General features: G+C 40.4%; 1 protein-coding gene across 4 annotated transcripts in view; it reads right to left on the bottom strand.

Annotated features, from left to right (window-relative positions):
• GRHL2 (grainyhead like transcription factor 2) overlaps positions 1 to 13,213 on the bottom strand; it is a 91,946-nt gene that overhangs the window by 24,835 nt on the left and 53,898 nt on the right. For all 4 annotated transcript variants that reach the window (XR_012086965.2, XM_072999198.2, XM_020783400.3 and 1 more), the window contains exons 10-12: positions 5,676 to 5,763; positions 5,441 to 5,577; positions 808 to 839 (exon numbers count right to left, since the gene is read on the bottom strand). Coding sequence is in view for 3 of the 4 variants with exons in the window: in XM_072999198.2 (XP_072855299.1) it covers positions 808 to 839; positions 5,441 to 5,577; positions 5,676 to 5,763 (257 nt within the window). In the remaining variant the exon portion in view is untranslated. The remainder of the gene's footprint in view (positions 1 to 807; positions 840 to 5,440; positions 5,578 to 5,675; positions 5,764 to 13,213) is intronic.

Below are 13,213 nucleotides of genomic sequence, written 5' to 3'. Positions count from 1 at the left end.
CCAGAGCTTGGATAATTTACAATAACACTATTATTAATGCACTACTTTTCGGAGTAATGGAGCCTCATAGTACAGTGGTTAAACTGCAGCACTGCAGTCAAAACTCTGCCCACTACCTGGTGTCAACCCCAGGTAGCTGGCTCAAGGTTCATTAAGCCTTCTGTCCTTCTGAGGTTGGTAGATTGAGTACCCAACTTGTTGGGGGGGGGGGAAGCACAAGGACATGCAAATTAAAGACATGCAAATTAAAAAATTGTTAACTGCCTAAAGCAGAGTGCTTTAGTATATAAGCAACACACTTTGTTTTTGCTTTGCTTTTTTAATGGGGACAGTAAGATTGTTATTCTTCATGTCACAAGTTTTATATATTCATTCATGAATAACTGACTGTTTTCTTCAATGGTTCTTTCTTTAACTCTATCAGAGTATTGCACAATTTAAAATTATGGTCATTACTGTTATGGTAACAGTAATGAATTACTGTACTAATATAGTAGCAGTAATGAATTATTTGTACCGTAACAGTAATGCATTACTATTATGGTAATAGTGATGAATTACATTTTTAACAGAACAATCTTCAAGTACATTTGTCACACCACATGTATGACATGCAATGTTTTACATGATACAGTATCAGTTGCCTGCATTATAGGTTAACAAAAATTGCAACTAGATTTAAAAAAAAACAATCTGATGAGAGAAGGCTGAATGTTTGCCTCTTAACTGCATTAAAAAAAACACTTTGTTTGGGGTCAATGGGTGGGACTCCTGGCTTTAAAACTTACAAGATAATAAATGTCTTACCCTTCTCGTTCATCATCTGTGTTATAATAAACCTGTAACAGTGAACAAAGAACAAATTTATTGCTATGAGATCAACAGGAGTTGCCACACAGAAGACTACGTGTGTGTGTGTGTGTGAGTAAGTGAGTGAGTGAGTGAGAGAAAGAGAGTGTAGTTGCATAAAGGTTTTTATTTTGTATCTGCTTGCCTGATTGAGAATATTTAATCTAGTACATATTTCTCTCTCATTCCAGCAAGACTTGTGCAGGAAAAGATCTTATTGGCTCATATCATTTATATTTATAGAGAAGCAGTTTGGAACCTGTTGAGGCACAGCATTCCCTCACGAGTAACCTATAGACCACTGGTTGATACAGTCACAGTTAGAAATGGGCCAAACTACTCTGTTTCTGACACCTCCTTCACTTCAGCCCTATTCAGGTGTTACAACCTGAATCCATGTAAGACCTGAAGGGTAATGGAGACAGAAGCGCACTTGTGAATCCCATGCCCGTGTCTTCATTCCATCACAAAGACATGCAAATGTTCACATATTCACAGGTTCCTAAGCATGGAAAAAGTGCAAATGCGCTCAACAGAACATACTTAAAAGTGTAATTGCATTTTTTCCTGTGAATATGCAAAGGTCTCCCTGTCTTGCAGATGAAGTGGGGATATAGGAGTGGGAATTGTGTGTGCCCCCACAGCTCTACCATATTTCAAGCCCTATTCAGATTCAGACTGCAGTGCCTGAACAGGGCCTTTCTCTCAGAACTAGGTTAGCTGAAATCCAATTTCCAGAATCCCTATTCCATTTCAACAGCTGGCCATGATGGATTGGGGAGTCCCAGAATTGTAGTTTTTAAAAGCAACTTTTCCAACATTTTCTCCTTTTTTTAACCTCTCTCTCTCTCTCTCTCTCTCTCTCTCTCTCTCTCTCTCTCTCTCTCTCTCTCTCTCTCTCTCTTGACTGATGGTAGGTTGCCCTTCTTTTGCTTTAGAATGCCAGTCTAATGAAGGGTTAGGCAAATATCCAGTGAAAACAACTGACTATATTTCTGCAAGGGGGGCTGTGTTAGCTTGTGGCAGTAAAATAACAAGTGGTTGTGTGGCACCTTAAAATGGGCAGAGTGATAGCATGAGCTGAGCAGACAAACAGCCTCACTTCCTTGAAAGCCTTTACAGTAATAAATATGCCAGTCATAAAGGTGGCACACTGCTCTCTTTGTTACTATGGACTTTGGTAAAAGGCGGTAATAATGGCTAGAACACTGAACTTCAGACTAGGGACCTGGGTTTAAATCCCTGTTCAACCACAAAACTTACTTGATGACAGTCTCTCATAGCCTGACCTACCACATGGAAAAATCACGGCAATTGCTCTCATCTTCTTTAAGAAACACCAAGATAAATATCAGTAAATAAACCCACAGTAACATAAGATGCTGCTTTATAGCAAATCAGAGTTCATCAGCAATGATCCACTGTTGGAATGTGAAGGGTTTTCAGGTTGCTTGGTTCTGATTATACTTATTAGATTATTAATACTTATAACAATCTAATAAGTATTAGTAATGTAACTCTAATAATTAATATTTATTAGAGTTACAAAATAAAAATTTAAAAAATCCTGAAAGAAAACAAAACCCCCTGGCTTCTGGTGAAAATAAAAACTGCTAGAACTGGTTTGCTACTGTATATCAACAGAGTTGCCTTCAGTTTTTGGCTTGTCCCTGGAGCATGACTACAGGACTGTCATGATGAACAAAGGCACTCTAAATATACCATTACACCATTACTGAATAGTTATGGCTTCAGACTGGAAACTTTTTCAATATCTCTGGGGAGATCTCAGGAGCAAAATGCAGGATCTTTTACTGTACGTGCAAAGCCATCTTTGCCACTGAGCGGTGCATCTTCACCCAAGATAGATGGATAGAAGCTAATGAATGGTAGAGATATGCACAACATATTATCATGAAAGCCTTAACAATTACAGATATAGTCTATTCTTAAGTTGAAACAGGTATGTATCACAATTCTTAAGTTACAGCATGATGGGGGGTGGGTGTATGTCTGAAATGCAAATTCTCTCTCCTACTTATATTCCTGTATAGAATAGGGTAGGTGGTGGGAGAATCTGTGTTGAAATCTGTCACTGTGTTTAGTCTCTTCGGTGCTGGAAAATAACTTTCCTGACAGCTGGTGTCACAGTGCCTAAGGTACTTATACTTTCTAAATGGGAACTGATTAAAATAAATTAATGGTAAACTCCTACTCCTGTCATGTTAAGCCCTGTTACAGTGAGCCTCCTAGTCAGGTGAAGATCATTCTACTCACCGTTCAGTCTGTCTTAACATTATTTAGACTCCCATCCTGCTGCAAGTGATTTGAATGTGTGAAGAGAAGTAAGGGGGGGCAACACCTATTTGTTCCCCTAAGGCAAATAGAGGAGGACTCTGGAGAGGAGGGTTTGAATCCCCGCTCAGCCATGGAAACTCAATGTGGGAGTGGAACTGCTAAAACGACTCCTTAAATGCATCACTTACCTTCAAACCTCTATTAGGGTTGCTTATAAGTCAATTCTGACTTGATGGCACAGAACACACACAAGACAAATATAAAGCTTGATGCTTTGAATACCAGTTTAAAATGGTTTCTGGAAAAGCTAAACTTTATTTTTAATCATTTTTTCTAGTTAAGTTGCATTGGTGTCATTATATGTTGTCCAGTGAAATACTTAGGTGAAAGAGGTAGTCAGTTTAGCCACTGCTATCCCAGGCACTGAGACAAGAATGTGGCCTGTATGACTGAAGACTAGCAATGAAGCAGCAAAATATCTGCATCCGTCTTTTGACTAACTCTTGTTAGCACTGGTTGTTGTGGGTTTTTCGGGCTCTTTGGCCGTGTTCTGAAGGTTGTTCTTCCTGGCGTTTCGCCAGTTTCTGTGGCAGGCATCTTCAGAGGACTGGAATAGGAACTCTGTCCATGCTCTGTGAACATGCTCCAGTGCTAACTCTTGTTAGCACTGCTTGCCAATAACAATTAGAAGCTTAGAAACATTATTTTTGTGGACTACCACTTTGAGAATTCCTCAGTCAGCAGACATGCAAACAGCATAGACTGCCCCAGATGCCAAAAAACATTAAATACAAGGAAACAAGAAGTATCTAGAAGTCCACTTCAGGTCTGAAAAATGAGTATTTTGGAAAGTATCAAGAGGAGGGGAGCAAAGTGGGATCAAACTGTAACTGTGACCCAGCAGCTTTGGGGCACCTCATGGGCCGCACATCCTATAAAATTAAAAAATATTGTTCGGTTCTGTAAGTCTCCTTGCTCTCTAGGGGTAGATTTTGCCTTTCCCTTTCAGCTGTTTTAGTCTTGGCAGTGATGTTTTTCGCACCAGACGTCTTGGGTCTAGGCTATTTGAAGCACTGCATCACCCCATATGAGTCTTCTCAGCTTTTAAAATCTTCTGAGGAGGTCATTCTCTCGGTGAGGACATGACAGAGGACCTTCTCAGAGGCTGCTCCTAAGCTTATAAGTTTGTGTGTGATTTGAAACATCTCAGGACCAGCCAAAAATTGCAAAATTGCTCTCTATGGCCACTAGAGGGCATGAAGGAGACTGTTCAATCAAAAAAAAAATACAGGGAGGGGAAGGGACTGGCATGATTGTGGGGGCCCCAGGGTCCAGGGTATGCTTGTGCACACCCTGAATATTTGGAAGTTGCTTATCCTTGTGTTACATGGGATTCAATTATTTCTTTCCCTTCTGCAAAAGGAGGGCTGATGGAGGTATGGAGACTATTCCTGGGCCACACTTTGCCCACCGTGCTTTAGTAACTAGAGGTTATTGGGTGCAAACAATATCGCTGGGTATGGTTTGGCATATGTGCACTCCTTTTTTAAAAAGGCCAGAATGATACGTTGCACATATGTTTGTGTCCTTGTGTGCACACACTTCCCTTTTAGAAAGGACTGCAGGACTTCAGCCCATTTTTTAAAAAAAGATCCCCTAAAATTGCGGAGGTAGACATGGACCAGATGCAGACTGTGGAAGGACAGAAGTCAGCAGGTGCAGACATGACAGACAGACATTCTTCATCAGGAAGCACATTCAAACAATGAGCAATTTAGTCTCTGAGTGCTGGGTTTTCTCAATGGACCAAAACATATTGGAAAGATACTGCTGATGAGAGTTAGTAAATAGTAGGTGCAACATGTACTTTGATTTGGTACGAGAGTATGGTCATTCTAGCCAAGGACTAGAGACAAGCACGAACTGAACCAGGAACCAGGGGGGGAAAAAACACAAACTGGGCTGGTTCGTGGTTCAGTTTGTGGATCCAATTTTGCCAAAACAAAATGAAATGAAACACTGAACTTTTTTTTCTCCGTGGCATTTTGTTTTGCTTCAGCAAAATGGGACGCCCACTTCAGTTCTTGTACCAAAGGTATCGTTTTAAGGCTGTTTCAAATGTTGGCACCTTCGGGTATACATGTCCCTCTCCCACTGGCTGGACAGGACCGTTTCATGGGTTACGCCCATGCACTGCTGAGCTTCCTCCAGGACGTGAGTAAACACAGTCACTTAAAAGTGAAAGGATTTTACAGACAGACATGCAAGCAGGCACCACTGCCTTATTTCGTACCTGCCCAGCTCTTTGGAGGTTCCCAAAGTGAACATCTGGTATGAAGAGAACAGGCTGGGAGTCCAAGTCGGCCATCGTTTTGAAGAAAGTGATGTCACTCTTCTTTGGAAGAGGGACGGTGGTCATTTTCCCTTCAGCTGCTCGGGGAGACAGAGGGAAAAGTTAAGGTCTAGGACGACTACCTTAAGTATATTTCGGCACAATGAGGACTAGCAGAACAGGGAATGTTTCTCACCATTACTACATGGGGGATGCGGTATCTGACCCTTCACTTTCTTTCTGTTTTGCTTCCTTTCTTCGTCTCGGATTTTCCTTTCTGCTCCCTGTCATGAGAAGCACAGATATGAAGTCTTATTTAAGTCTACTCTTTGTAAGGCAATGCTTCTGTGATATAGAGATAAATGGCTGATAGCTATTATAACCCCTTGGAACTAGTATCTTGAGATCTACTCCACTTTTAAGACAGAAAGTGTCTCGTTCTTTGCTTCTTATGCTTGCCTTTGACAAAGAATCTTGCTTTTCTTTCAGTATATTGAATTAACTTATATTTCATATGTTTTAATTACCTACACCAGAACTGAATCTGAACAATAGATGGCTCAAGATATTTTGCTGACTGAGGTAAAGTATGGAATGCTATGCACAGTACCTAAAGCGAGCCAAACTATTTTGGCATATAAAACAGAAAATCCCACCTCTCCCTAGCAGAAAAACAGAATAACTACACATCCAATAGATAACAATTTACTGCCATTTCCTGACACCTTAAATCTGCTGTTTGAAGCAGCTATCTCACTTTGCCCAGTGGCAGGACTGCCTCTTTTTGTGATTTCCTAAACTAAACCACAGTAGCTTCCTCTGGGAGTTATAATATAGCCGACAACTTGGTGCACTCAAATTCCTTTTATAGGATGCAGTTTTGCTAAAACAGCACCTGTAGTCACATCCGCAGACGTAGTTAGGCCTGAACCTATTGCATAGCTAAAGATTAGGGTTTATAACCAATTGTTAGCCCCAGTGAGAATAGATTCATTGACTCTACGCAGCTTACCTAAGTACTGACTTAACAAAATTTCCATTGATTCAATAGATCTACTCTGCCTGGGAAAAGCAAAAGGATTTAAACCTAGCTTTCATAGTAATGAAGAAGAACATGGTGTCCATTTACTGCTCAAGCTGACCAAATCTGCTCTTAGCTGGGACGAACAGAAGAATACTGACCAATTTGATTATTTTAATAAACTAAATGGTTAAATTTCTATTTCTTCACAAAATCGTATTTTAATCATTTAAGCAAAGGTTCTCTGCTCTTTAGTGTTTACACAGTAGTATGCAATTCCCTAGTAATGTATTTACACATTATAGAGTAGGGACTGAAAAATCGCTCTTAGGTCTACTAAGTCAACAGAGGTAGATCTTAAAGTCCTCTTTTGGACTTCTTAAATGTCTCTTTGCAAGCTTGCCTGTAATAGCTTTTCAGCTTCCACTACTCCTATGTCTCTGCAAGCAAATTTAGGGAATTTTGCTCAATGTAAGTCAACACCTATGTAAATCCCACTGAGGCAACAGGAATACTCTAGATGAGATTAGCTGTAGGATTCTGGTCTTAGAAAAAGAGCCAGATAAGAAAATGGGCTCAACTAATGCTTGCAAAACAAGAAGGAAACAGCTACATAAACAGGAAAGTGAACAAAATAACCTATTAAACTGGATGAAGGAAAAAAAGAACACAAGCACTCATAGAACTAAAGACAAACAGATTGCCAGTGGAGGGAGTAGAAAGCCCACAAGTGACAAGGCTGAAACAAATTTGGGCCTACCGTCCAATCTAAACATTATGAGAACGTTTGTCCACTTTTGCCTTTCAAACACCATCTTTATATATAAGCAATTCATTTATTCATCCAGTTTACTTAATCCCTGCTTTTCTGCCAATAAATGGACTCAAGGGAGCTTACAAAATATTTTTTTTAAGTATAAAGAATATAAAATGCAGTAAAGTGCAATAGTAAAAAAAAAAGAATTAAGCATATGATATGTATTTGATATTGCATTACAAATCCCATTGGGCGGGTTCCACTTGCTCGTTAGGAATGACAGCAGCAGAATGCCACTGATTAAAGGCTTCCTTTTTCAATTTTTATGTGTGCACTGCTTCATCTCATTGTATACAAGGCGCAATGATATCAAAACAAAAAGAGGAAGTCTTTAATCAGTGGCAGCTTGTTGTCGGCAACTGTATCATTACTGTACAACAGGATTTTGGCTATTACAAGTTAAAACTATTAACAGTTTAAAATAATGGAAAAATAAATGGAAAAAGGTAAAGGGCAAAATCCTCCCAATGAAAACCCCTTCCTTTGCAGCTGGTTAGTTATTAAAAGTTTTTCCCCATGTATTGCCCCAATTTGTGTGAATTGATGATGGCTGCTCTTCTTCCTTAGAGATTAATGGTTAACTATATTTTATACTCAACAGAGTGGCCAGAATCATATTGGAGTTTATTTCAGTTTTGTGTAACTTGCTGCAGCTAACTGCAATTCATAGACAAGGCACTGGGATCACTTGCGCAATTAGGTACATAACCAGTCAAGCAACTAAGAGCAACTTTTTCTACAACTCATCAATTAACTGCCATTAGCTATGGCAAGTTATGCAAACTTTAGGATTTTCGCCTTTATCTAAAAAGCATATCTAAGCTGGCTATTTTGATTTTGAATGGAGAGAAGCTACAGGCCCTGATCCAGCAAATGGCCAGTAATGTTCAAATTCAATTTTCTTGATGACCATAACTATTTGTGTAACAATTTTAATCAAAATTGTGTGGGCGTTCCAACAAAATAGGGCTAGGGAACCCTTTTTCCCTGATCAAAGGCCACATCTGAGGGTAAGCCATTAGGGAGAGATGAAGTGAAAAGTAGACGAGACCACATTTTCCTCTTTCCCCTCTACTACAGGTTTCCTTTGCCTCCTTCATCCTCTACTGAGGAAAATCCATAACTCAATGGTAGAGCAAATATTTTGCACACTAAAGATCCCAAATCCAACTACCACTATTTCCAGAGATGTTTGGGAGCTTTAAAATGTTACTTTTTTGGACTACCACTCCCAGAATCCCTCATGCTTCAATGCTGCCTGGAGTATTCTAGAAGTTGCAGCCTCCTAAAGCCAGTTTTCCTATCTTAGCTTTCACAGGCACCCAAATACCACCTAATCCAGCAGCAAGGCATGGTTGATTGGGAATATTCCATGTTAAAATAGACCCATTTTTCCACTATCATAAACTGTAACAGTATTATTTGGTGCCTCTCACGCTTTAGCACTGATCTCCCAGCTTGGCACCAAAGCCTCTGTTAGATGTCCGTACAAGGCGTCCTGCTGCCTTGCACTTTACAAATCTCTTTCAGCTGATGTCAAGTCAGTAGGTAAACCATCTACCCTTTCTGTAGCATTTTATTTTTATTTAGCATGGGCAGAAAGCGGAACGCAAGTCAATGGGAAGCTGTGTAACGATCTTACAAATTTAAGATGCTAAGAAAGGGAGTCACAGTGGAATTCTACACAGCCAAGGCTCTTTCCTACTGTGCTTCAAATGGCTGAACCCGTGAATCTTAATATTCACCAAGCTATGTTAGTCATCTGAGTACTATCTTAATCGTTCCTGTCCCCTGTAGGGTAACACTGAAAATATTTTTCTCAGGAATCATAGGCACACATGCTGCTAATAGTTCTTGCTCGCTTGCTTTCTGTACAACCCTTGTGCATATGAGGGCAGAGCCGTGATAGGCCACCCCACTTCCAAAATAAAAGAAATGTCCGTGTTATTCTGCCTAAGAGTCACACTATTGGCGCATCCTACCTGCCTTTGTCCAGCTGGACATAAAATGACTTGACAATGCATTTAAGGCAAAGGTGGGTAAGCTGCAGCCCCTGGGCTGCAACTCCTACTCAGTCCTAATCACCACATTCAGTGGTGCAGATAACTGCAGTCTGACAACACCGGCAGGCCTACAGTTTGCCCACCTATTTTAAGATCTACCCGTTGCTCTCCTATCTTAGTGCACCATTATGTGGGAATGGGGTTGGTCCTCACAGAAGGACAGGCAAATTGAATGAGAAGAAGACTATGCCTTGACTTCATAACACCACTATCTTGCATAAAAACACTTGAGTGTCAACTGTTGGTCTCAGCTGCCTATAGTGCACAGGCTTAATGATAAGCCAAAAAAGAAAATCCACTTTCAAAACAAGCCCTGAAAGACCTCTGGTAGGTAGATTCAGTTGCATGGAGATGGGTGAATGGAAACACTCACACATTGTCTGAATATGCTTCAGAAAAACATGTTTGAAGAATATCCCAGGTTTGGCAGGTGTCTGAACACAAAGATTCTGTTATGCAATCACTGGGATTCATCTGTTTCATTTAGCATGTGTGAAATAGCATCTTCAGGAGGATTTGCAAGTTTTCCAGTTGCAATAGGTACCTGGAAGTGAAATACTTTAGCTTTGCTTGGAACAGGTGTGCATCTGGTAGCTGAAACCTTCAGAGCCTCAAGTCACATAGGTTGGAAAACACTCTTGCAAAAACCAGAAGGAGGAGGAAAACTTGATGGCAATTAGTAAGATTACTTTTGAGCAATCTTCTATAAAGCCCGCATTAGGTTTTGCACCTACTTAGTTCCTCAATAGTTTCTCCATCTGTCCAGATCGTAGGAGAGCAAGGGACATGGTAGTTATTGTATTACAAACAAAATGGTACCAAATGTTGCAGTCATTTTGAAGAAAATATGTTTCTAATATTGTGTGTGTGTGAGTGTGTGTTTCATGATAAGGCACATAAACATACCACCTTGGCAGTAATTCTATCCTACTCATTGCGAAAGAGTCATATTAAACCGAATCAGTGTTGTGGCTGACGTTTCCTTGACAACCTACCTAATGCTATTTAAGGTACTTCTTTAAATTCTATGATTTTATGATAATAAGGAATAACTGTTTTCTAGAAGATGAAAGGGCATTGAGAGCAGCTGGGTTAATGCGGAGAAGCAGCAAATCTCAACGTGACTGTCAAATACACACAGAGCAGGGCTGTTTTCCAAAACGTGTTATTCCCTTGTGGTTATCCTTTTAAAAACTGGGCTCCACCATAATATACAAAGTGACTATATTGCTGCAACTTCCAGACTTGGCTACTTCAATATGCTGAATACAGGACTGCTCCTGAAGACAAGCCAGAAGCTTCAGCTAATACAAAATGCTGCACCACATCTGCTGTTGAATGATGACAGGGCTGTGTGTAGGTGTTACTGTGGCAACTCCACTGATCGAGTCCAATTAAAGCTGTCAGTTTTAAGCTAAAGAGCACACCCTGAATAGTAACATTTTTGGACTACAACACTTAGCATGAATTTCTTTTCCAAGCTCTGCTGTAGAGCTATGGGCAGTCCAGCCAATAACTGGAAGGGGGACTTTTACAGCCACATTTCCCAGATGGGACCACAACCACCCTCTCCATCAAAGAAGCTCCTTTTCTTTGCATTTGGAAACTGCTATCAAACCTTTCTTTGAGAATACTCTGACTTGGTTTTTGTTCACTGTACGTTATTATAATTTTACTCCTGATTTCATTCTATTTGAAGCTGCCTTGAATACATGCTGCAAAAGTAAAACATAAATACTTTCAAATAAAAAGAAGTAATTAAATAAATATGGTGGGCCCATCACAGCCACCCCTAACTCACAGGACTGTTTTGAAGATAAAATGGGAGAGAACACATGCATGCTATTTTCAGTATTCATTTTCCTTCACAGTCCATCTCAGTTATTTACAGTGTTCTCATCCTACACCACTAGATGGCATATGTATCCTTGGAGGTGAAATCTATGTGCTCCCATTGGGTCCCATGCCTGTCCTGTGCTTATTTGCTGGTGCTATTGGATTCTGGGAGTTGTTGTACAAAAACAGAGTAACTTTCCCCATCTGTAGTTTCGTCCCCTCGTGTCTAGGACTGTATGATAAGGAAGCTGCATTGCACTTATTTCAAAGATATTTAATTCCCCCCCACCCACGTAATTATGCCTATGGCCTAAATTTTCTACAGTTTTTCTCTCCACCAGCCATGTGGTATCTGCAGAGTTCTGACCACCTTATTAATCAGTCTTCACATTGATCATTAATGACCCATCTGCTAAATGAGTGCAAAAGCACCCATGGCTACACCTGCCACTTGGGCATCCAGGAGCAAGGCCAGGTCTTAGAAGATTTCCATGTTGCATGGTTGATCCTTGAAAGTGCTTCAGAATAACCTTCTGAATAACCTTCACGGACCCTCTTCAACAAGTCAGTGGGTCCATAATATGTGAACATTAATTTTTGCACTATAACTACTTCACTCCCTCAGCCGGAGCAACCACTAGCCATGCTGAGTACTCAGAGAGTGGTACGTATTCTAAAAAAGTACTATTTCTCATTTCTAGCTACAATTCTGAGAATTCCTCAGGCAATGTGGTCAGTGGACATACTAGCTTTAGGATTCTGTCAATCCTGAAAGTAACTTTTCCATGCTGTGTCTTCAGTATGGGTGAGAATAATTATGTGCCGTTAAGTCAATTCTGACCTATAATTACTCCAGAATTTTCTGGTAATGCACTCACAAGTAGTTTACCATTACCTTCTCTATGCAGCTTGCCCAAGGCCACACAGGCTGGCGCTTCTCATAAGAAACTCCAGGGTGGAATCTCTGGCTAGATGCCTAATCCACTGAGCTATCCAACAAGCCTGTGGAGCTAACATTTTAGTCTTCTGTAACTATCCAAACTACAGGTTTGATAAGGGTAACATTTTAATTACCCCATGTTCTTTTCTCCTTCATTTATGATGGTTTTGATTAGGTCTGTCAACACTCACTTCCTGCTTCCAAACCATGAGATGTGAAGTATCAGTTAAACGCATTGATAGTCAAAGTGATGAATATGTATAACTTGAAGGCTCACCTCCCCGTCATTAATAGGTCACCCTTGATGAGGCACATTCTCTTAAAAGATTTTCCTTTTTTACTCCTCATTAGTTTTTAAAAACTGCCAAGGGGCTGGGGGGGGGGGGGTAATAAGAACCACATTCATTCCTTTAATATTTACTGAGCTTTTAACAGACAAACTGTATCTTCAAATCTCTGCAAATATTTGACCTAAAATTACCATTAAAAAGTACTTGAGATTCACTACTTGGGAAAAAATGTTTTTGTTAATTAAGTTACTCATCATAGCTGGTGTTTCTCTTCTGCATTTCCCTAATGCCAGGTTGCCTCTGACCAAAGCATATCACAGATGCTGAGGTAGAAAAGATCAAGGAAGCAGTTCTGAGGCTCTCTCATCTATGGCTCCCATAGCGTTACCATTTTCCCCATTCTTGTTATTGCTGCTCATAAATTCATCGTTGCTTAGCAACCAAAACATTGCTGTTCTTTTTCCTTGTGGACATAATAATGTGTTTGGGCTGGGATGTGGAGGAGGCATTTGATTGCAACACCGCTCCCGCAAACCCAACATGTGTAATCCAGCACTTTGAAAAGTTCCTTTTTTGGGGGTGGATTACAATCCCCAGATTACACACCCCAGCCAGCATTGCCTGTGTTTTGCCAGCAGAAAGCCTCAGGTCCGTGGCATCTCCAGGTAAGGCTAAGGAAGAATCCCGCCTGCAACTCTGCACAGTTGTCCCACCTGTGTTGACACCGTTAATTTAATGCTGTTTTTATCTTTATTCCTGAATCTAGA

The sequence above is a fragment of the Pogona vitticeps genome, chromosome 4 (assembly GCF_051106095.1).
Source record: "Pogona vitticeps strain Pit_001003342236 chromosome 4, PviZW2.1, whole genome shotgun sequence".
Taxonomy (NCBI): Eukaryota; Metazoa; Chordata; class Lepidosauria; order Squamata; family Agamidae; genus Pogona; species Pogona vitticeps.
Note: the sequence above shows the minus strand (reverse complement) of the source record. Positions and strands in the feature narration are given on the sequence as shown.